This window comes from Lonchura striata, chromosome 19 (genome assembly GCF_050655825.1).
Source record: "Lonchura striata isolate lonStrDom1 chromosome 19, ASM5065582v1, whole genome shotgun sequence".
In the NCBI taxonomy this organism is placed as follows: domain Eukaryota; kingdom Metazoa; phylum Chordata; class Aves; order Passeriformes; family Estrildidae; genus Lonchura; species Lonchura striata.
In genome coordinates, this window is record NC_140721.1 from 1,326,908 (window position 1) to 1,351,326 (window position 24,419).

At 50.0% G+C, this 24,419-nt stretch overlaps 1 protein-coding gene across 16 annotated transcripts in view; it reads left to right on the forward strand.

The window, feature by feature from the left end:
- Window positions 1-24,419, forward strand: part of MSI2 (musashi RNA binding protein 2) — a 204,667-nt gene that overhangs the window by 106,787 nt on the left and 73,461 nt on the right. For 15 of the 16 annotated variants that reach the window (XR_014949523.1, XR_014949525.1, XR_014949526.1 and 12 more), the window contains one exon: window positions 16,965-17,013. Coding sequence is in view for 12 of the 16 variants with exons in the window: in XM_021533021.3 (XP_021388696.1) it covers window positions 16,965-17,013 (49 nt within the window). In the remaining 4 variants the exon portion in view is untranslated. The other variant, XM_085557191.1, reaches the window with a different exon arrangement.

Below are 24,419 nucleotides of genomic sequence, written 5' to 3' on the forward strand. Positions count from 1 at the left end.
GTGTCTCCCCTTTTTTCTCCTTGCCGCTGGTTAAATCTGTGTTCACCACCGTGTGAGAGGTGTGCAGGTTGGTTTATTGCTTTAATGTTATTTGTAAGGATGTTTGCAGGAGGCTTTGCTGTCTCAGGTCACCATTGTTTTCATTTGATCTTCTGTGTTTTTGGGGGGCTGGTTTCTCAGTCCCTGCTCCTGTTCATTTCCTTATAGCAGCTGACTGATTTTCACAGCTGATCAAAAAATGAGGGAGTCTGGCAGAGAGCATCGTTGTTGGGCCAGTTTTGTTATGCTAAACAGCTTTTAGTCTTTTACATATTGAATTCTCCAGTTTCAACCCTTCTCCACACAAGCTTTAGTCTGGTTTTGCTGCTCTGGAGCATCCCTGGGGATCACAGTGTGAATGGCCCAGGATTGGGTCCTGCCCCCTTTGCTCACATTATAAAATTCTGTGCAATGAAAGAAATTTCCTCCCTGGTTTTGTTTCAGATCACAAGTAGCAAGTAATATACCAAATAAGTAATATTGTGCTATCCCCTTCTTTCATCTTTTTTTTTAATCCAATCTCCAAGTGATTTGCCTGTTGGATGCCTGTGGACTCTTGGGGGGTGTTGTTTGTGCCAGCACCACACCCCATGCCCACTGTGCTGCCGGGCTCTTGGGAGGAGTTTTTGGAGGTGCAGGTGAGGCCAGGCTCGAGGCAAGGTTTGCCTCCCCCATCCTCTCCGGGCTTCGTACCCACCTGCCCCGTGGGAAGTTATCTTTGAAAATCTCCACCTCCTTCAGAAAGGCTGATTTGATTTTAATAGCTGCACTGCTCTTAATTTCTAAACCTTGGGAGTAGCTCTCCAGTAGGAATAGAGCCTGGAAAACAAAGCAGTCAGAGGAAGGCTGTGCTGCTCCCTGGGCACGTTTGCTTAGCCGTGTCTCGGGGATGCTCGGGAGCTCTCTCGGCAGTGCAGGGTGGGGAGCTGCCCCCGCAGCATCTCCAGCTCCTGGGGGTGTGTGGGGTGTCTCCAGCAGAGAAACCCCTCCTGCTGCACGGAGCAACGGCAGCCCAGCCTGTTCCACCCAAGGAAATAACTCTGGGAGTAAATCTCTCGTCTTACTGCCTTTATAAATACCTTTTAAATGGAGGATGAGTGACAAGGCACGGTGGAGTCACTGGAAGGGCATCTCTGCTAGGGGTGGAGGAGCCTTTTCAGATCTGTTTTATACCTGGTTGTCATTGCAGCCAGAGGAGCTGCACTGCCCTTCACTGGCTGCAGGTATTAAAATCCCAGCTGGGGGATTGAAGATGGAGATACTTCTGCATGCTGCTTGGAGCTTCCTTGATTTGGCCTGAACCACTGGGAAGGAGGAGAGGAAGGGGGTGCTGGCACTGCCCAGTGCAGGGGACATGAGGACAGCCCACAGTGAACACAGGAGCTGGCACATGAGGGCACACGAGGCTGCACACCCTCGCCCCAGAGCACGGAATCTGGATGTGCTTATTAGATTTTCAAATGTTATTTAGCTTGATTGCAGCCTTTTTACAAAAGGAGTTAAGACATGGATATAAAAGATAATAGAACTATAAATTGCAAGTCAGGTTCTTATGAAATCAGTAAATTATTCATTTAGCAGTTGTGTGTGTGCTAATTTCATGTTGCTATGGTACCTCGGGGTGGAGCAGGGAGGTCAGCCTGCGGAGCAGGGAGCATTGGGGAGGACAGAGTGTGGCACACAGCCTTCAGCTGGATGATAAATTGCCTCTTTATCTGCTGTTGTCCAGGGAGAGCCAGAACAAGCCACTGAAAGAGGTGTTTCACACCAGGTAGCAGGTTTTGGAATTAGACCAAAAATCACACATTTCAGTCTAGAAATTTGTTTAAGTGTGCTTTGTCTTTGTGACATCTCTGCTCGGCCTCTCCCTGGAGACAGGCGATCCCAGAATCTCAGTGCCAGCTTTGGGGCTGCCTCCCTGCTGCAGTGGAGGGTGGAAATAAGATGATCTTCCACCCCAAACCACCCTGTGGTTCCATCATCCTGTGATCCCTGCTTTCATGGTCCTGCCTCTGCTATTGCTGGGGCCAGCCAGAGCTGCCTGTGGAAAATGGGTTTTTTCCCCAGCTCCTGCTTTCAAGGAAGGGACAGTTTTCTGTTGGCAGCAGTGGTGGGTGGCCAGGCAGGTTCTGACCAGTCTGTGATGTCCGTGAGGACAAAGTAAAACACTTTAAAATGTGGCCAAGACTCTTTCATTCCAGACCCAGTGTTTTTGGGAATTGTGAGTCTTCTGAGCTACCTCAGGTACAGCAGTTGAGGAAGACAGGATTTATAAAGTGAATGTGTCTTAACTTAGTGTTTCCCAGGAAAATGGGAGGAAGGAGAGCAAAGTCCCCAGAGTCATCCAGTCCAGGTATGTTCAGGCAGGGAGCGAGGGCTCCAGGCTGCCACTGTCCCTCTCCCTGCTCCAAATAAGTTCCAGGCATCTCTACACCACTGAAGCAAATTTGGCAGACTTTGGTACAAACCCCCTGTGAGGCTGCATTTCCCAGAGGGAAACAGCAGCTCTTCCACAGCAGCAGTACCTGTTCTGTGTGCCCACTGTGGATGGTCAGGAGCGTGGGCAGCTCATTTTTTTCCTGGAGACACCAAATGCAGGGAATCTGCACATGGGGGATGTTTGTGGTGCACATGGGGGAGTGTTTGTGGTCTCTAGTCCTCAGCCTTCCTGCTGGCCCACGTGCTAAGTGCTGCTGCACTCAGGTAAGGAGATAATGATCACATCATTAAGACACCACTAAGGCTGGCATTACTTGTTAGGTCAACATATCGATCTTGACATTACGCTGCAAGATTTTTTTTTAGATAATGCCTGTCCGGCCTGCCTTGCTCCAGGAGGAGGAAAAAAGAGGGAGAGAGAGGAAATGCAAAACTGAAAGTGTCTTGACACAGATCTTTTCCCCCAGAATAAAAGCACTTTGCTCCTTAAAAGATTTGTTGTGCTGTGGAGACTTCAGCCTTGTTGCTGCTGATGGGATTACTGGCAGATTTCCTTTAAGTCCATAGAAATCCCGAGGTGGGCTCTGGGCAGATGACTTGGGCATTCTAAAAAAAGAACCTAAAGAACCTTCTTTAGCCTCTGTGTTTGGGTGCCCAGTGCCTTGCTGGAGGCAGATGGCTTGGAGGGAGGCTGAACTGACCTGCCCTGGGGTCTGGCCCCAGTTCCCCAAGACCATCCACCAGTAAATGTCCCCTCCAGCTCACTCTCCAGATAGCCTCCCTGTGATGGTGCAGCTTTCCTTTCCAGCTCAGTAGATATTTGCATTGTACCAATCCTGTGAGCATATTAGAAATCTTGGAAATGCCTTTCCTGTCTCCCTGCAGGATAAAACACCTCTCACTTTTTAATAAATTCTTGTCTTGTTATCTTTTCTGTATTGAAGCTGTCCAAGCCGGTTTTTCTCATTTCATTGGGCTCTCTATATTGTGCTACTTAAAGGCAATTTTTAAAAATAGCAGCAATTTTACTTTATATATGTATGTGTGTGTGTGTGTGTTTGCTATCACTAAAGCTTTATTTGGTATTTTAATCTGGGCTTACTGACTGCACTTTTAAGGACTTATAAATCAAAAAGTGCTAGTTCCAAAAATGCATGATGTTTTTCAGTCCCTGACTTGCAGAGAAGCAGCACTTACACCAGTGCTGAGCTGGTTCACTATCCCTCTAAATATATTTCATTAAGAACAGTCCATATGGTGTGTTAGGGAAAAGGGGAGTGCAGAGCAGAACCTGTGTCTGCCAAAGAAAACTGTTTTGATCTAATGTTGAGCATGGTACAACTTCGGGGGGGAAAAAAAATAAACATTGTCAGATGGGTCCTGCCAAATTTCATGATTTATCAAGAGTTTCAGGCTGTTCAGTGGATTTTTTTTTCTTTTGAATACTCCAGTTTCTGGAGTCTTGTGATTTACACAAGACTGTTCATTTTCATTTTTTAAGCATGTTGTAGGAAACACCCTCAAAACATGGAACCCGGAACTGCAGTGTCAGCAGGCTAATGAATACTTTGCTGTATTATATTGAAGATCTCGTGGGTTTTTAACGCTTCTTGTGATTTGGAAGTGGTGAGCTGTGGAACTTCAGGGTTTGTGTGAAAGAGGAACTGGGAGAAGGTGACTTTTTCCAGGTGTTTGGTGTATGGTATCTTCCAAGGTAAATCCATCAGACTTGTTCTCCCATTCCCTTGGGGCTTCACTTGCTTGGTTTTCACATGCTGCTTCTGAGCTCCCAGTACACCACTGGGTGAGCTTTGAGCTTACTGCACCAAAGTAAATGTTACAGGAATAAGATGGGGGGATTGCAGTAGAAAATGAGCAGAGGATGAAGATGAGGAGGAGGCCAAAGGGCTGCTGTCCTCCAGCTAACAGCAAGGTTGAAATCTGGCTGCTCCAACCTGCTGTGGATCTGGGTGTGAGATCAGCGCTGTGGCCTTACTTATGGGAGGGGATAAATCTAATTTCTAGTGCACTTAAAACTGGGTTAGCGAAAGCACAAGCAAAATACTGTAGAGAACATTTGCCTCAGCCTTGTCGGGTGCGACAGAGCCTTCCACTTTCCCTTAAATCCATTTCCCAGCTTGCAGCCACCACTTGGAAATGCCCAATTATAAATTTGTGAGTCTTTTCATTGCTTGTTTCCAGGTTATTTTTCTTTCTTTCCTTTTCTTTCCCTCCTTTTTTTTAGCCTTTGCCTATTTTAAGCCTTGGCTCCAAAATGAACGTTCTGCTTCCCACAGTCCTTCATCATGCAATGTTTTCAGCAGACACTCAAGAATTAAACATGTACAATTTCCATAATACTGATTATCCCTGTTTAAGTGCTATTTTAGAGGGTATTAATTTCTGTTGCAGTAGCAGCCGCAGCACTTAGCACCACCAGCCTGGTTTTCCCTCTGTGCCTTAGGCTGGAGTTTGGCGTGAGCTGGGATTTGGCTGGAATTGCTCCCCACTGCTTTTAGCCCCTGTTTGAGTGGGAAGGGAGGGAGGCAGAGCCATCCTGGTGAGGAGCTGGTGCTGGACTGGACGAAGGCTGCCTCTGTCACTTCTGGTATTTTCAGATTTTTGTATGCAGAAACACAAAGCACAATTAGAATGCAGTTATATATCCTCATCGTTATTAAAGCTTGGATTAACATGACATAAAGTTTTGTCTGGGGAGCCTTTTGCTATGGCTCAGGGAGCATTTTTGTGTGACAGTAATAGGCTACAGTTAATATACTTGAATGATACCAGAATCTGTGTAATAAGACAGAACAAAGGGGGTTTATTTGAAGCTGAATTACAAAGGTGGAATTATCATTGTGAACAATCCACCAAGATCGCAGCTTAATTATTGTATCTGGCGTTATTTCTGTGAAATAATGCGGAGTCAGGGAAGCAAAGTTAAAAAATACCTCTCGAATCTTGGAAGGACATCTTGTCAGTCAGGGGGGATTGATGTGTGGACCTGTCAACTCATTCTTAACACCAAATCCTCCCTTTGCCCGTTTTTGCCGTTTGTTTGATTTACCGAGCCTGTTTGCCCTGATTCAAGAGGCTCTTGTCACGTTTCTAGGAGAGATTCATCACTGGGACATAATCCATTCAAATAGCTTTTGGGCAAGAAATAAAAAGTGTTTGAAGCCAAGAGGTTTCAAACAAACCGTTCAAAGGCAGCTGTTGGGCCCTGCAGAGGGAGGAGGGAGGGCAGGATTGTTCTCCAGGGCCTGGGGAGAGAAAGAAGTGAAAAGGTGGGAGCTTCCCTTGGGAACAGTTTGGGGAGGCTGGAGTAGACAGGAGAAAAGACACACGTCCCCTGCATGTGGCCACCCCAGGCTCAGCACACATGGAAATGGCACCTTTGGGAAACCCTGGGCCATTTTCACGTGTAAAGCGTTATTCAACCATCTTGTGTTTGCACGGACAGCTCTCCCTCTGTGCCTGTGCCTTGAGTCCTCGTTACACAGATAGTAAGAGTGGGGGAGTAGGATTCTTTTTTAAATTTTCATTTATAAACTAAAGGAAATCGCTTCTTTCTCACAGAAAGCACTTCGGTGATGTCAGGAGCGGGAGGTTGAACTGACTTCAACAGCAAAAAAAAGCCTTCTCAGAACAGAAACCCTTTTTTCCTTCAGCAGGCTTTAAAAGAGGAGTACTGTGGTTCCAGGATCCTGGCTTCGGTGATTACCCTGTAATCCCCATGCCGTGCAGGGGTAATTAAAAATTGCAGCTGAACCTTGCTTTCGGATGCCTGGGTGAGACTCTGTCAGGCTGATGAGATTTGGCGTTGTTGACACGTGTAAAAACTCAATTTACCCAGCCGTACCCGTCGTTCCTGGGCGTTCAGCCCCTCTCCAAAGCGGCTGACCCCGGGCAGAGCGGGATGCACACACCTCCGAGGGCAGGGGAGAGGAGCTGTGCCCAGCACAGCAGCACCACTAATTGCTTTCTTTTTAATATTATATTCAGCCTTAATAGCCTGCTCTCCTGGAGGATTGCCTTTCCCAGCATTTATTACGGCTCGCTTCAGAGCCTGACCAGAGAGTGGGAAGGGGTGGAGCTGCAGGGAAGAGAATCAAGGTGGTGCATTAAAATCCCGTGCTGGCAGCCCAAACTGGTGTTCCTGTGTGAGTGCCCTGATGGAGCTCGGGTGGAAGGGCCAGGCTGCAGCGTGTCCCGAGGCTCTGAGTGATGGCAGTGGCATTTCGTGTCCCCCGCTCCCCGTTCTGCAAACCGGGGCTGCGTAGGAGATTGCAGCCACAGGTGACATAATGATGATTTCTGCCCTGAGCAGGCTTAAGAGAATCATTCCCTCAAGTGCTTTGGGCCCCTGCCCTCTCATCAGGAATAACTCGAGTATTTTAAGAGGTAAAAAAAGAGTCCAAAGCCCTGAGCAGCAGAAATCAGAGCAAGTGCTTCGTGTTGGTTATTTCTCCTCTCGAACTTGTGTGGGTGGTGCAGGGATGTGCTGAGGCTCTGAGCTCAGAAAAATCCACATCCCAAGCACTGGGTGTTGCCTAGCTCTGCTCTGTCCAAGCAGGTTGTGAAAGCAAAGCCAGGGACTTGTCTTCTCCTGTTCTTATCATTAATTTGTGGCAGTGGGAAAATCACTTGAGCTTCCTGTGCGTGGGCGCTGGGAGCTGCTGGAGCGAGCAGCCTCTCTGTGTGGGGGGACTCTGCTCCAGCAGCCTGAAAGTCATTTTTACAGAGTGCTGTGTCATCAGTGTAACGAGTTTGGTGAGAGAACAGTTCTCTGACCACTCACCCTGCCAGCACCTGCACAGGGGAGAGGATTTGGAGTGTTCCAGCCACCATCCTCCACTGCTGCAAAGCCAGGGTTGGAGGGTGGGCTTGGACCCCCAGGCCAAAAAAATGGCACCTTCTTGAGGGCAGCATCATCAACACTTGTCACAGCAAGGGTCTGGTTTGCAAATGGTTTTTCCATAAATTAAAAAAAAAAACTAAATGTAGTGAGATAAGCTATGTTTGATTTGGGGTGGAAAAACAAGGGAGGACAGTTCTGTTTAGAACAAACAGCCCTGGAAAAATATTCCTTAATATGCAAGTCAGTATATGAAAAGAACAATGAAAGGAAAAAGGATCCAGCAGGAAATAAAATGAAACTTTTTTTCATTACCGTCAAAGAGAACTTAGATGAGTTTTCCTTTGCTAATAAACTGAAGTTTGATTCTGCAGCTGAGCCTTCAGCTGGAGCTGGCTGTGGCAATTGTTCATCCTTTTTTTTTTTCAAATCTGGGCAATAAAAAAGCCCTTCATGCATCAGGAAGCCCCGTAATGCAATCCTTGTCTTATCTTCACACTTATTCAGCAGGTATTTACGGAAGGGCAGCAGGAAGCTCTTTAAACCCGATCCTGTTACTTTGCTCAGGATGTCTCTTAATCAGATCTGTGTCCCTGAGTCTGGCCTGCCCTGGGACTGTGCTGCAAAGGCATCTGTGAAAACACCCCGGCTTTCTTGTGAATAGAGTTTTTCTCAGTATTCTCAGTGGCAGGGAAGGCTCTGAGCTGGGTTTCTGTGCTTCAGGACACTCAGTGGAAGCCCACAGGTTATTCACAGAATCCCAGGATGGTCTGAGTGGGGAAGGACATTAAAGCCCATCCAGTGCCACTCCTGCCGTGAGCAGGGACACCTTCCACTGTCCTAGGGTGCTCCAAGCCCAGACCAACCTGGCCTTGGGCACTGCCAGGGATGGGGGAATTCATCCCTCAAGGGGATGAATTTTTGCCTGCTATCCCATCTAAACCTCCTGTGACCATCTTGGTGGCTCCTCTGGACCAGCGTGCTGTGGCTGCAGCAAAGCCAGGTGAGAGGCTGGTGCTGCAGTGGTGCAGGGATGGAGTGAAGTGGCAGTGTCCCTCTTGCTGCAGCCAGGAAGGAGGACCCGTGCTCAGATCCGGCTTTCCGGGCAGTGGTGCTGGTAAATCCCACCAGGAGAGGCGGCTGGGCTCCTCTGGCCGGGCTGGAGCAGCCCTGGCACTTCCAGAGCCAGCTCCGGCGGGCCGCGCCTCCGAATATTGTTTGGAAAAGAAAACAGATTGCAACTTTGCAGCGCTAATATGCAAACGAGCACTGTGAAGGGAGGAAGAATTATTTCTGCTGACGGTGCCTAATGTTCCGTGAAAGTAAAATCACCAAGGCTTCGCACCTGGCTGGCTGGAATGCTGAAGGAGCAATGTTCCAGGCGCTGCCGGAGGGGAGGAGAGGGGTCCTCCCTGCCCCACAGCACCCCTGGGCCCTTACCTGGATGGGCCCACCTGGCCTGAGAGCACCTGAGGGAGCGAAGGAGCTGAGCTCCTTTGAGCTTCAGTGCTGGTGACTCTGGTGATACTTGATCTGTCGAAGCTTCAGCTGAGTGATGCGTTTGCATGGAGCTCTGAGCCTTTGCTTTCCAAAGAGCAGAGGTTCTCCAGCCTTTCAGCATCACAAGCTTAAACCTGTGAAACCCAGCAGCTGCAATGTGATCCCCAAAAGAATAGTTACAATTACTGTGTGTGCATTTAAAAAATACCCCTTGTGCGGCTTTGCCTCGGGTTTTTATTTGGTGGTGGCTCCTTCAGGCAGGTGGGGAGGGCACATGGAGCAGGATGATGGAGCTCGGGTTCTTCATTCAGCTGTGGATCCCACAAGAAAACACTTGCCAGAAGCTGTTCTGTTGTTGGGGAGGTTTGCAGAAAATAATGCACAGTCTGTGCACGTGTGCAGGGAGATGGGGGCTCAGTAAACAGCTGGAGAAGGATGAGTGTGGGAGGGGATCCCCTGATGCCAGCAGGGAACCGAAGGCAGAGTTCCAGGATGGTGCTTGGCTCTGGGGCCACGTGTGGGTCACTAAAACGCCTGGAACTCAATTTCCCTTCTAGTCCCACCCTCTTCCTTGTCTGTTAGATGGGTAAAACACAAGGATGTTGTGAAGCAGGGTGAATTAAGTGTTTGTAAGGGAGCCTGGATCCTCTCCAGCAGATGTTTGGAACAGGATTCTGTTCTTGCCTCTCTGGGGAAGGGCGGTAGCAGGAGCTCCATGATTTAACCCCAGTTTCAGATTGGATGACTGGTTTTAGCTGCTGTGCACCTCTGCCTGTGGCCAGGTCAGTGTGTGTGTGTTACACTGATGGGTAGAAAATGTGTCATTGTAGGAGCCCTTGTATGACATGTGCCATCTGTGTCACCATCCAGAGCCGTTGCAGGCATGTAGAAGTCCTGGATGGTGGCACTCTGGGACGTGCTGCTGTCCCCAGAGACACTGAGGCTGTGAGCCTGTGGGCAGTGCCACATCCCTGCCCGTTCTCAGCAGGACACCGCTGCTGTGCAGTGGGGCTGAAATCTGTGGTGTGTTCTCCATCGGTGGAGGGCTCTAACAGCTCCTGGCGGGCCGTTCACCCTGTCCTTGGGGTTTGTGTGTCTCCAGGGACCTCGAGGAGCTGTCTCAGGTGTTTGCTGCAGGGTGCTCGAGTGTACCCCCTGTGCCCTATTCCTCGGGTCCCCGAGCACTGGGCTGCAGCTGGACGCTGGTTCCCTGCAGCACCGCTGGCCTGGGAGAAGGGCAGGGGACAGGGATGTCCCTCGGCTCCTGCGCTCCCTGGGCTGGCCCTGCCCCTCTTAATCCATTTCAGAAATGCAGCACTGGAACCTATTTTCCCGTCAAGCTGAGGGGGCCCAGGGGAGAGCTGCCTGTGCTGCGGGCAGGGATCGTTCTGGACAATTAGACCTGGCTGAGGGACTCATTGCAGTCACCCCACCCAGGCTGGGCTCTGAGAGGCAGCTCTCCTGTTCCTGAAAGCACGGCCAGCAAAGCCTGCCCTGGCTGGGAGAGGGGAGCTCTGCCTCTCTCTATTGTCTTTAGCTGGATTTCCATGGGGGAACACATCCCTGGAATTTCTGGGGCTGTACCTGGAGATGAGGGACACCTCGCAGAGGAGCTGCCCGTGTCCAAGGGAGTGATGGGCTGCCTCCCAGGCTGCTTTGGTCTGTGTCTCCTTTTCATGCAGGGACCCCAGTGTGACTCCCTGGATGTGTGGGAGTATCCTCCCCTTTGGAGAAACGTCCCTGGGAGTTTATCCACTCCCAGCTATTCTGCTGCTGGAGAGGTTACTACCCTATACCACTGGCCTGCCTTCTTTCCCTTCCTTTTCTCACCACCTTCTCTGCTGCAGCCCCAGAGGCTGAGGAAAGAGCTGCTTTTATGTTTCTGCATTGTTCATTAGTTTGGTGGGGTTTTCTGCCAGAACCTGTATTCCTGTTTTTAGCTAACAGGTGCTGGAAATCTGGGGGGCACAAGGGAAGCTCTCAGTCAAGACAGCAGGTAAAGGAACACTCCAAGAGTCCTCACATAGTTTACAACTTGATGGGAGCTTTGCTTTCATCAATACTCCCTGTTATTAATGCCAGAGAAGGATTTAATGAGAAATCGTCTATGAAGTCATGTTTAATTTGTCCTGCTGTGGAAAGCTGTTTTTTCTGGAGAGCATTAGTCATTCTTACATCCCCCTTGGTAGAGTAAGCGTTGAGTAACGTGCTCGTGTTTTGCAGGAGCATTTTGAGGTCCAACAGTAGCCACGGTGCATTTTGGCAAGCCTTGGGGATGCTCTTTGCCATGTCACGGCTGGTGAGCAAGCCCTGAGATTAACGTGATTGAATGACTGTTTTAATTTCAGCCCTGATGGAGCAAAATTAGTTACAATGATATGTGTGTGTTGAATAAAATTGTAGTTTTATTAGCTATAATTGCTGAAGAAGACTTTTTAAAGCCTTGACTGCTGGGGGGAAAAATTGCTAGCACTGGAATTTGTGCTCGCACAGTGTGGCACTGATTGTTACCGCGGCGCGCCGTCCTCAGCCCGCGCCTGGGACGGTGGCACCAGGCACACCAGGGACATCACCCTGTGCCCCAGCCCCGGGAGCACAGCCCACATCCCAGCTGGCCCTGGGCAGGTGAATCCAGCAGGGAGCTGGGAGCCAGGGCTGCCTCGGGAAGCTGGAGCGGCACTCCCAGCCGGGAGGTGCCTGGGGCGCTGGCAGCACGGGCTCAGCGTGGCGGGGTGGTGGCAGAGGGACCAGCCACGCTCTGGGTCGGGTCTGGTGTGAAGAATGTCCCATCCGTGCTGGGACAGTGCTGAAGGAACCTGGGTGATGATCAGGGCGGCCTGGGGGAGCCCTTGGGCAGGAGACAGAGCTTTGTTGGGAGGGGGGAGCTGTGTGTGACAGAAAGAGGGGGGATAATTTTGTTTCTTTGTTTAATTCTGTTGTAATCAAGCCCAGAGGCCTGGTGTGGGGGAGCCATTTCAAATTGTCTGCCGTGCAATAGGCATTTGTCTTAATTTATGTGGGGGGAGGTTGTAAATCTGTTGGATTTCACATGCGCATTTAAAATAACAGCACCTGACAGTTCACTGGCAGCTAGGAGGTTTTTCTGCTTCAGAAAACAAAATATTGGAGGAGTTGTGTGGTGTGGATAAATAATTTGAGGAATTAGACCAGAATATCCAGCACACTTTTCTTGGAAGAGCAGAAGAGGTGATAGACCTGTAAAGTTCACGAGTCGGGGATGGAGGGAGGAGAGGCACAACCAAATTGTGTGGGGCTGAAAATTGTCCTTAAGTAATTCCTTCCCTCCCCAGACCCAGCTGGAATTGCCACCGTGATCCGTTCCAGGTGTAAATCCATTTGTCTGCCCTAATTCTTCTTTACCTTGAAGGGATGGAGAACATAGTGCCAGATCTGCTTGGGAGCGTGGAAAACAACCCCTCCAGCCCAGGGGGCACTTTTGGGGTGCAAGGAACACCTCAACCTGCTCTGGATGTGTTGGACACTCAGGGTTTGGATCAGGAAAAGCCTTCCTGGGCTGGATGAGGAGGCACAGAGGCTGCTGGGTGTCCCTTCAGTGTAGTTATGGTGGTGTCACTGTGGAAGTTTTACTCGGTGAGTGAACTTGACTCCAATGGAAGAGCCAGAGCAGGTGTGCAGTGGTGGGTGTTGCTCAGGTGCACACAGGCACCTTGTACAAGAAGGAAGGAGGGTCCATGGGCACCTCTTGGGTCGGTGTCCATGCTGGCATTGTGTGGTTGGAGAGATACAGGATGAGGCTTAAAGTTTTCCATTTAAAAAATGGTTTTGTCCTTCTGCTTTCAGTGGCAGCACAGTGCTCCAGTTTCTGCAGCAGCACCCTGCAGATTCTTCTGGAACCACTGCTGGCTTTTGGAGGGCACTCAGCCTGTTGGTTACAGTGTGAGTGACTTGGGGCTGTGCTGGTATGATCAGCTCCTGCTGCCTCATGGAAAAGAGGAGTTGAAAACCCCAAAGAGAAAAGTGGGAGGAATAACTGGAGAATACTGTGTGTTCTTGTGCTGGGCTAGATCACTTGCATTAAATTCAGAGACTTTCTGAGTACAATTAATAGTCATTTTATTTAGGTCACCCTGGTTTTGTTGCTTTAAATGTATGCCTCCATTAAAGTGGAAGAAAATCAAATACATTTATCTCCGTGGAGCCTTTTGTGAACTGGTTGGGCATATTTTAAATAACCCTGGGAACTGTTAGGATTATTAAAGCCTTTGGCTCCTCCAGGTTTTTTTTCTTTCCTCTATTCTCCCCTATTCCTCCTTCCAGGCAGTGAGTAATGAAGTGGTAGAGCCCTTCCTTTTCTCAGAGCCCCAAGTGGATTGGAAAAAAAAGAAGTTAAATAAACTGAAGCCCATTAGTTAGTCTTTATGTAAGAAGCTGGGTCTGCATTGGCTGTATGGATGGGCTGTGCTGGGACAGAGGAGTCTGGGGGCCTTTAGTGTCCATTTGTAACCAGCGTTCAGTGGCAATTCTTTGTTTTCTTCTTTTTTTTAGTTACCCTGAGTCCTGAGACTGTTCATTTTGTAACTCTCACTTGGTGCTGAGAATGAAGCCTCATTAATCAGCTCCTTTAAGCCCCTGTGCTCCATCTGAGGAGGTTGGGGTGTGGGTTTCCTGCTGGTGTCTGTGCCCTGGGGAGACGTGGCTCAGCCTCCCCGTCCTGTGCTGGGGCATCCAGGCCTTCGCTGGGGGCTGGGCTCTGGCCAGGCCTTGCAAGTGGCAATTCCATCTTCCAGTCCTGCTTCTAACCCTGGAAAAACCTTCCTTGCCTCTTGTATGCAAAGTGTGAGCTGTGTGCTTTGAGCTGAGACCTGGAAAAGTTGGGGTTGAGCACCTTTAAAACGCTGGGCGAGCAAGGGGCTGGAGGAGGGGGTTAACTTGGGCAGCCACAGCCCCTGGATGTACTTGAGTTTCTGCTGTGGGTTGGGATTTTTCCCTTCCCCTGGAATAGGGATCAATTTGCTTACTGCAGGGTTTACTGCCGGTTACCTTGACTGTGTCCCTTATTTCTCCTTGATGAAAACTTGAACAAGCCGCTTGTGTTTGCTTCACAGAGAACCGTGAGAAACGGGCTGTGTGTGTGAGGCACTGTGGTTTGCTCATTCTATTCAGCCCTTTGTATATTCAAATTCTTCTAGTTTGAGTTCTTGCTGTTCTGCCAGATTTCCATACCATTGATGGGTTTTCTGCATTAATAAGTTTCTCTCCCCCCTCCCTCCCATACCCTCGCCACCTTTTTGCAACTGGTGAAAAGTTTTTCTGAGCGTGCTGCCCTCTCCATATTGATTTTCTTCTCCTGCTTGTCTCACCAGCTCTTAGATGTTTTATTTTGCAAAGCGTTAATAGAATTTTCCTTTTGCCACTGCACTTTATCTATTCAGGAGGTTTCAAGAAGTCTCATTGTGTCACTGGACTATGGAGGAAAGAGGCTATTCTTCTGCTACAATGGCTGCCCTAAAAAATAACGCGGGGTGGGGTAAGCACAGAAAGGGCAGAGACGGAGATAAAATGTTCTGACCTTAGGAAAGAGAAAAGATAACCAATTAGACATTGTTGAAAGGGCACCAGCTGGCTCAAAGAACACCCCACTGATAATTTTTTCTTCAAGGCATACTTGGGCCACGTCTGAACTCAGCTGCAGAGACGCTCCCCCCGTGCAGGTTTCATATGTGGACTGTCAGGGCTGACCCTTTTCCAGGGAGCTGCTGCTGGGCTCTGATCCCAGCAGTTGGGATGTAGGAGGGGGGCAGTGCCTGCTCCAGGGTGCCTGTGCTCCTGGGGCCCCAGGAAACCTCCCTCCTGGATTAGCCCTGCAGCCTGTGCTTGTTACTGCTAATAGGGATTTATTTGCATAAAAAAGATCCCTGCCAAGATCATCATTCCAGCTTGGTACACATGGCACAGAGCCCCGTTTGCCCAGAGGATGGGGTTGTGTTGGACAGGTGGGAGAAGGGAAGGGGACTGCAGAGCCCAGTGTGAGCAGGGGCTGCACCCAGAGCCCCTCAGCCCTGCAGTGCTGGCTCTGGTGCCAGCCCAGCCCCTCCTCTGCCCTGGCAGCCCCTGGAGGAGCACAGGGAGGCTGCACAGGAGGTTCTGCTGCTGCCAGCAGAGGCTGAGACATGGCCATGCTGCAGCATCTCTCCCTGTGTGGAGTCCCCAGTAATGTCCTTGCAGGAGCAGGTGTAATTTTGGCAGGACAGTGTGGGTCCTGCCTGGAGAGCCTGCACTCACCTGGAGGCACCGGGGACCTCCCTGGGCTGCTGGCTCTGTGCTCCTGTGCATCCAGGAGCTCTCGGGGCCCTGGGATGGGGCTGGAGGGAGAAAAGTTCTGTATTAAACCTTTAGCAGCAGGGCTTGAGTGGGGACAGAGGGTGGCACCGGGAGCTGCTATGCCCCAGGAAACAGCAGCGGGTGCAATGTGTAATTTTTGGTTCTAGTGAGGCCAGGACCTGTGAGAATGAAAAATAAAGATTGCTGAGCAAACATAACCCTGGAGCAGAGATAAGCAGCATGCAGGGTGAAGGGCAGCCTGGTCCTTATCTGCCTCCTGGTATTGCTCATCCTGGTGAGTTTTCCCCCTTGGAGGGAGGACAGACAGCAGGACAGGCTCCGTGCTTAATGCAGTTTGGGTTTTTCAGTGCATCAGCGTCTTTACGTCTCAGTCAAGATGGGTATCAGGAGACCTGCAGTTCTGCACCCTCTCAGGCCATTGCTAGCACTTTCTGCAAACCATTTTGACTAAAAAACTCAAGAACTTAAGCAGAGACAGGTTTTCAGATGAATTTCAGGCATCACGTAAGGTTTTGCTGCACTATGTTATTTTTTACAATCTTCTGGAACATATTACAGTCCTTCAGAACCTCAGGGAGGTTCAACTTGTGTTTTCACCACCTCCCCAAACACTTTCTCCCAAGCCAAGGCTGAGAAATTTTTTACAGCCATAGGCTGGATGTCTGTCTGTTGCCTAAGAGGTCATTTGGGAGGACAGGAGGACCCTTTAGTGGCACTGTGTGAGATGAGGAGAGCATGTAACTGCATTGTAAATCACTTAGCTAAAATAAATGATTTATAGAAAACCAGAGTACAAGCCCAAGGAAGTACAGAAAAATTACTGGTGGGGAAAAGAATCCAAAAACTTCAAACAAACAAATAAAAAAAATCCCAAAGCAACATCCCAGAAAAGCAGTGGAGTCCTTTAGAGGATGAAACTTTTTCTTTAAAGTTCTTCCTTCCTGCAACACCTTCTGTAATTCAGTATTAGAGGCTTTCATCATCCCTGAGTTCACAACAGGGAATTGCAAGTCTGTAATTTCATCTCAGAGCTTGCCCAGGCCATGTCCAGTGGCACATGGGCCTCACCTGCCCCTCTCCTGCAGCCTCAGAACAGCAGCTCAAGGTGGGATGATGCTGGGGAATCAACCCCAGCACAACATCCCTGGGCAATAAGTGCAAAATTTTAGGTGTGGCTGCACAGATTAAATGGAGGTGGAATAAATCATGCAAATCCTAATGGAAGTTGAAAGCAATTTGGTTGCACTTCAATAGGTTTCATCAGTCATCTCTCTTCTGAAGTGGAAATGCCGAGCCTGATGCGAATTAAAGTTTCTCCCTCCTCCCTCTCCCCACTTTCCTCCAGCTTTTCAAAAGCCCTTTTGAAAACCTCTGAATACCTTTCTTGGCTGACCAGGTTTTACCCTGCTCATACCTCTTTTAACCTAATTCTCAACCAAGACAGTGACTCTAAATTTGGAGAAGTCATGGGCTGGATTTGCATCCCCACTTCCTCCTTGGCCCTTCCTGGTCTCCCCAGAAAAGGGAGATGAGGCATGGCCAGGGATTGATCTGGAGTGGAAGAGCTGCTGAGATATTTGGCTCTTTAGGGCCAACACTTTCAGTGGTCACTTTTCTGCTTCAGGATCAGCTGTCAGCCAGGGCAGGGAGGAGGAAAGCAGCAGGTTTCCAAGAGGAGAAGCTGCCTCTGGCCAAAACCAGGCAGTTCTGCTGCATGCAGGCTGCCCTGCCCGTGTCCCCTCCCTGGTGTGTCTGAGTTGCCAGCATGTGTTAAAGCAAACTCTCCCTCTTTGTCTTGCAGGTAGAGGATGCCATGCTAATGTTTGACAAGACGACCAACAGGCATAGAGGTAAGAGGGACTGGGAGCTCTGACCTCTCAGTGTGTGGCAGCTTCTGCATGGGGGAGCAAAAACCAGACCCAGCGAGATGAGCCAGTGGCTGAGTCCGTGGCACTGAATCCTCTGTGCTGCAGGTGGCAGAGGAGGGGCTGGTTGGCACAGAATGTCCCATGCACTTGGATTTTCTTGTTAGCAGTGACTTTCCTGGCCAGTCTAATGACCCAAGTCAGGGATTGCAGTACCCTGGAAAGTTCAGCAGCAGCAGCAAAAGACTTGCTCAGGAAGATGAGGGGTGTGTGAACAGCCAGTGCCCTTCCTTTTGTAACAGGGACCTGTTCAAAGCTCTTACTTAGGTTGAAAAGTTCAACCCGTGACAACTTCCTTTTATACCCAGGGAATTTCCCACCCTTCTCCATGCAGTCACCCTTAAGTGGGCTGTAGATACTCCTCTCCATTCAGGATCTCAGCACGTTGTTTGTTGCATTTAAAAGCTGCCTGGTGTGGAGCTTTGGTGCTGTGGTCTGGGGGCAAGGAGAGCTGGGGGGCTCTGGTCCCAGCAAGGCAGGTACTCATCAAATTTGACCTCTGACAAGGTGGAGGTGGCCTCCAGTTGCTGAAATGTCCCAAATCCCGGGGCTGGGCTCCCAGCTGGCTGTGAGCTCTGTCTGCCCAGCAAGCTCACTGTGGGCTCAGCTCCTGAGCAGAGCAGAGGTGTGTGAGCCCTTGCTGTGCTTCCTGCAGGATGCTTGCCTGCTGCTGCCAAGGTGACCCCTGCTCTGTCCTGCTCTGTCCTGCTCTGTCCTGCTCTGTCCTGCTCCGTGCTGCTCCGTGCTGCTCCGTGCTGCTGTAAGCACTTCCCCGGGCGGGCGGGCACAGCGAGTGTTGGTGTGTGTGCTCTGGGAGTGCTGAGCTCTGCTCCAGCAGCCCTGCTTCAGCATTTCTGTGCTCTTTGGGGAGGCTGCAGCAGCGTGCCAGGGACCTGCAGCTTTGAGCCTGGGTAATGAGTCCTGCAGGATGCACTCCTTGTCCAGAAACATCTTTCCACTGACTTACCAGGAGTAAAGGTCTGCTGAAGATGAGGGCTGCAGGTCTGGGGGGCACCTGAGTTGCCATGAAGCCTTTTGGGTTTTCCACAAAGAGCTTTTTACCCACTTTGTGTGTTGAAGATGACAGGCAACAGGTCATCCTTTTTTTCCCCCCGCTGGGAATTCTGTGCATTTATTTCATTGGCTAATTTTTTTAATAGCTTGTTTTTCCTACATGCAAGCCATGACATTTTGCTCTGCATTAGCATCCTAATGTAAGCTCCTGGATGAGATCTAAGTGGGGAGGAACTAGAAGCCCCTAAGGACCAAAAACAGGCTCCAAATGCCACTGGGTAGAGGTGATGTTACCCCACAACTCCCCTGTGCTCCTGGGTCTGTCACTCTGGAGACACGTAGGGCTGGAGTCGCTCTCCTGGCAAAGAAAGGAGTTCTCTGGCACTCAGGAGACTCAGCTCTGTTTGGGAGCCTGTATCCCGGGGAACAGGCTTACCCATTGCTAGGTGAAGGGCAGTGCTGCTTGTTTGCTGGGATTAGCCAAAATTCCTGTGAGCAGGGAAGCCTGGCCGGTGCTGAGGGGCTGCACAGCTGCCAAAGGACAGAGAGGGCTGAGCTCCAGGCCCTTGCCCTGCCAAGCACAGGTGGGAGGAAAAATCAAGTACAAAAGGCAGAGTAAGAGTCCTCTTCATCTTCACACTTGAATTTATCCAGCCTTTTGTGGCATTTTTTCCTGTTCTGCACAGGTAGCTAGTGCTAATCAGCCTAATGAACTGGCTCGGGGCTCTGGTGATGAAGTGAGTTCTGCTGCCTCGGCCGCCGATAAAATCACCCCAGATTTTACAAATTGTGACACTCTTGATTGTGTTGGAAGCATGTTTAAAATGCAGTAGTGTGCAGCAACAGAGTTAATGGCAATTCTTAGAACCACTTGTGGGTTGCAATCTGTATCTTCAAATTAGCCACGGGAAAGAGAAATGGCAGATAAAATATCCGTTGTGGTTTGCTGTCGTTAGTCTCTGCCTGGAATAATCATCGTGGGCACGGAAGGGAAAAGGATTAAAATTCACTCCCTACTGCTAGAAGGTGAGATAAATTTCCTTGCAGGAAAATTGAGAGGGTTTGTTGACATAATTCTGGCACGTGTGTGTTGCTCCTGTGTGTGTATTTGGGGAGTGTGTAACTCACCTGCACCAGCCCTGCTTGGTGGAAGTGCAGGGATTGAAGCAGGCAGAGGAAGAGGGGTTTTCAAAACTGCTCATCCTGGCTGGAAAACCCCACCCAAAACAAAACTTCATGCCTGGCATGGAGCACTTAGTCTCCGTGGTGGACTTGATCTTGGAGGTCTTTTCCAACCTTAATGATTCTATAACCTTAAAAATGCCATCAGGCCAGTCATGCTGTGCCTCTGCAGGAGTATTTTAATGTCCAGCTATTTCTGGATGTTCTCTAAGGAAAATAAGACTCAGCTCTTGCATTTCATGCTGATCTGTGTAGCCATATTAAAGGCAGGCTACAAAATCTGTGTTTAATTGGAGTGGTTATTTTTTGGTGTATTGTAGGCAAGACAATCCCTAGAATCACTGGGATGTCTCCTTCCAAGGGTTCCTCTGCTGTGACAGTGGGCACACAAAGAACCCGCACTTGATAAACAAATATCCCTGGGTCAGCTTGTTTAGGTGCCCTTTTGTTTTTTTGGAAAGGAAGTGCTGGTGTTCCTCTATTTCAGTACTCCTGTATTCCTGCAGTCTTCTAAAAAACACACAGAAAAGTTCTCCCAACATTCTGGCAGATCACTTCTGTCACTTTCTTCACTGCTTAAAATTTCATAGAGCTGAAAATTACTGGGTCAATCTTGAAAGGATTCAGTAATTGGAAAGAAAGGGAAGAAAAAGAGGGTGGTGTTATTTTGTTACCCTTGCAAAGTGCAGATAAAATCTGGAGTTCAGCATTAGTTATTGATCTTTGGGGGTGGAGGGAGCCTGGCAGGATGATGATGTCCTTCTAACTTCATTATGGAGAGGAGCTCCAGGAAGCATTTCGATGTGCTGGGGCGGGGGCCGTGCCCTTGGGCTGTGGAGAGGTTCTGCTGTTTCCAGCAAAGCTGAGCAGAACCTCCGGGCACAGCAGGCTGCACAGGGAGGAAGAGGAGGGAAGGGACAGCTAGATAATGGAGGGGCGCAGGAGTGGGCTGTCCTGAGCTGATCCCAGCGGGAGGTGGAGGGAAGCCAGGAGAGGGGGTGCAGGTTCCTTACCTCGGGGGATGCCCTTGGTGCCAGCCCCGCTGGTCCCTGCCCAGCCTGTGCTTGTTCCGTGGGTGCCTGCAGCCTTCAGCCACTCCAGAAGCGGTGCAGGACCTGCATCACAGCAGCCCCGTGTCTTGGACTCACAAAAAGCCCAAGATTCTGAGTGAGTGAACCCCCCAAGCTGTAATTGCAGGTATTGAGTGTAATACTATATGTTTTTCAAAGCCGTCCAGCCCCCAGAGTTATTTTCACATCAATTAACCCTCTTGCACAGTTACGGATGGCAGCAGAGAGAGGAGGGAAGTGACAACGTGTGATTTGGACTCCTTTAATCTCAAAACTAAACAAAATTAACACCAGGCAGGCTGTCTGCTGGGTACAGACACATCCTAGGTGTTAGGGGTTAAAACATCCCCCGGGACGGACGCGGATTGCGGCAGGGCTCTGCGGTCACTCGGGCTTTTGCAGCAGTTGCAGAGCTCTCCCTGCTCCCTGTGCTTGGCAGGAGGGTGCCCAGGGTGGCACCTGGGTGTGCCTGGGGCTGGAGGGTGGGTGAGCATCCCTTTGGCTCCCAGGCTGCAGGGGGGGCACCGGCATGCTGCTGGTACCCTCGTGTGGCATCGTGGACACTGCTGTGCCCAAGGCTGGGGGTTCATCTAAACCCACAGAGCTCAGGCTCTGTGCCCCCATCCCACCCAAAGCACCCCCCAGAGCACAAGGGCTCCCCCAGCCCTGCCACGGGCTCTGCTCTCGGGGAGGAAGGTGAGGCTCGAGCTCCGTGTCTGTGCCGTGTCCATCCAGCAGATTTCAGTGCGTGGAAGTAATTGTCCGGGTGGAAGCAGTTGGCATAATGGTTCTGAATCTTGGGAGAGCCAGGAGTGAAACTGTTAGAGAGGTATTGGCTGTGCCTTGGCGAAGGAGGAGGCTTTTCTGAGGAGAAAAACAGCCTTTTGTGTTCTGTCCGGCTGCCAAAACCTCAGTTCTGGAGCTGATCTCTGAAGTTATAATTGACATTTTTATAGATGAGATATAAATATAATTAAGTCACTGCAATTATTTGTTTATCGCCATCTCCCTCAAGTCAAGCAAGGTCATGTGCATTTAAAAATACATCCCCAGGCAGTTTTGAGAAAAGAGTAGTTAAACTATATAGAAATAATTGCCTAATTTGGTCATTTGGAGTGTAGATTTCTTGGCAGCATCCTGGCTATAGCACCAAACATCCTCAGAAGTGCTTGGAGGGAGCCTTCCCTCAGGTCACAGACTGTGCTTTTTAGGAGGACAGGGCTGAGGGAGCTGCTCCAGCAGGTTTGACCCACAGATTTGGGGAAAGCATCCACAGGCACGGTGACGATGCTTTTTTAAAACATAAAGTGCTGTAAGGGCTTTGGATGAAAAGTGTGACATAAGCTATAAATGGAGGCAGTGTTATTGTTATTGCTTTCCGAGATGAGACGGGCTTTTATTCCCCTGTCAGCTGTATCACTTCACAAATGGGGCTCCAGAGAGTGCGGCTGTTCTGCGGGAAGCGCTGGCTCCACTCGGCTCCCTCCCTGAAATCCATCCATCCCGGGCACCTGGGGCTGGCAGCGGAGAGATTTAACCCTTGCTGACAGAGCTGAGGAGTGTTTATCTTCTCCGGGGGATCAGGGGAGCAGTAGCTGCACACAGGGGGTTTGGAGAGATTTTTAAGCAAATATTTGCTTCTAAACTTCACGTGAGGGCTGCGAGGATTCATTAGTTAATATTATTTACCATTTACACACCTATCAGTGAACACCATCAGTCACACCTGTCTGTTTGGATTGCAGCAGTGACATGTGCCACGTTAATATTTTATATGTGTGTGTTTTTAATATTACATTCCTGCTTATAAATATTCATTTCTTAAACACATTAACGGCTGCAACGCTGCAGAGCAGCGCTGACATCTCTGCTCCGTGTCACCAGTTCTCCTCCAGGCTGGGGGATCCAAAGTGGGAGCCAGCCTGAGGAGAGCTGCTCTGTTTTCAGGGCTGGGGGCCCCTTCCCAGTATTCCCATTAGGCACCAGTTTGTCCCCCTTAGGCTGTGAGTGTCCCCCTGGGGCAGGGTGACGCTGCTCTGGGGCAGTGCCCTGCCCGTGCCTCGCCAGCTCTGCCCTGCTCCCACTTGGGTGTTAATAAACACAAAACAGAAAGGAAAAGCTGCCAATCCTTGGATCCATCTCCCTTGTCTTTTAATTTCCTGGCCGGTGCCTGTTGCTGCTGCGTGGGGGCACCTGTTTGAAGTGTAAAAATGAACAGCCAGGCCAGCGTGAGCCCCGTGGAGTCCGGCCCGGAATGGCAAATCTGGCCACGCTCGTCCAGGCGATTGTGGAACGCCTCGGGTGGGTACAGCCATCCTTCCCCCTTCTCACGCTGGATAATGCCTCTGAGGCTTGCAGTAATTGCCCAGCTCTGTACTGTCTGTCAGATCTCACTGCTTAATTTTGCACCCGTCATGCAAATCCCATCCAGAGGAGGAGAGGAGCGAGCAGCTGTCCTGGCTGGCTGCACCCAAGGAAGAGATGTCTGCGGGGGCTTGCTCGGAGGAAGGGGAGGCTCCGCTTGCAGCAGCCCTCAGGACGGGCTGGTCTCTGCAGGGTTCTTCAGGAAACGTGAAGTGAGGGCTGTGCAAATGTCTCTGAAGTTTTCTAAATGATGATCGTAGTTCTAGCACACTTGCAGGGGGTGAGCTCGTGTTAGAGACACCGCGTGCCGTGTGCCCGGCTGAGGCTGCCTTGAGGAGTGAGCTCAGTTTGCCTTCTCACTGCCAGCTTGAGTGACAGAGAAACTAGCACAAATCCTGGCCATCTGTGAGCTGAGAAACCCTAAAAGCCACGAATAAGTTCTTGCTTAAGAATCTGCCCAGCTGATGAAACCCAACCCTTTTTGCTTCCTGAGTGCAGGAGCCAAGTGATTAGCAGGGAGCGCTCTGAGCCTTGTGGGACTGTTTGGAAATGTTAATTGAGGAAAGGCCAGAAACGGGAGGAGAACAAAATGCAACATTTCCATAGACGGGCAGTCTGCATACAACAGGCAGAATTAAAATCAGCGTGGTGACCTTGAGAAAAGAGGCAGCTCCTCGCAGCGTGCCCAAAAATGTGATGTGGAATCGGAGAGAGACGCTGCCTCACTCGCTCCCTGGTGTGTTGGCTCCTTCTCCCTGTGGATCACAGGGAGCAGACTGGGCAAAGCCTCTCCAACGTGCACTGGGGGAGCTTTTGTTTTTCACACACCTGTGCTTTCTGTTGGCTGAGTTTGATAATGAATCTTTTGGAGCCCTTGCAGGCAGGGTGAGGAGGATGCTGCAGAAAAGGGGCTGCTCTGTCCCCCCGCAGTGAGTAACCTCTGTCAGCTGTGCCCAGGCCCGGTGCTGCTGAAGCCTTTAATTGTACAAGGTCATTGCCATATGTAAAAGCCTCCTGGTGATCTGTGTAAACAGATAATACATCCCCTATCCCCTAAATCTTGAGATTCAGCACAAACAGAGGTTATACGGATAATGCTGGTAACAAAGCTTTTGCCCCTGAGCCTCTGTCAGAGCAGGCTCCACCACTTGCTCTCCTATCCTCACATCCCTGGTGTGCTTCTGCTTCTGGACATTTAAGTGTTGGGAATGTGGGGGGGATGCTGATCCAAGCTGTAGGTGCACCTGGGCAGGTACCTGAACACGTGCTCAAGTGTGTGCTATTGCTCCCAGGGTTGTGTGTGCAAGGCAGAAGCTCTAAGTGACTCTGCTATCAAAGGAGGACTTGTCAGGGGGGTGGAAATGGAAGATTTCTTTAATTAGTTTGATTAAATGTCCTGGCATGGAGTGATTTTTGCTTATCCTGTATGTTTTTTTGTATATATAAGCTGAAGTAAGAACATCTGGCACTTTTTTCACTGGATCCGATAGAATAAGTTGAAAAACGGCTTCTTTCAGAAAACTGCAGGTCGGCACATTTGGGTTGTGGGTTTTATCTTTTTTAATTTATTGAGTGTTTTCTGGACCAGAAAACTACCTTCAGCCAGAGCAGTAATTCACAGATTGTTCCCCATTTTCAAACACCTTCCCAGTTCTAAGAGCAGAGTTCTCTGCTTGGGAGGAGATCAGGAGTGAGAGATCC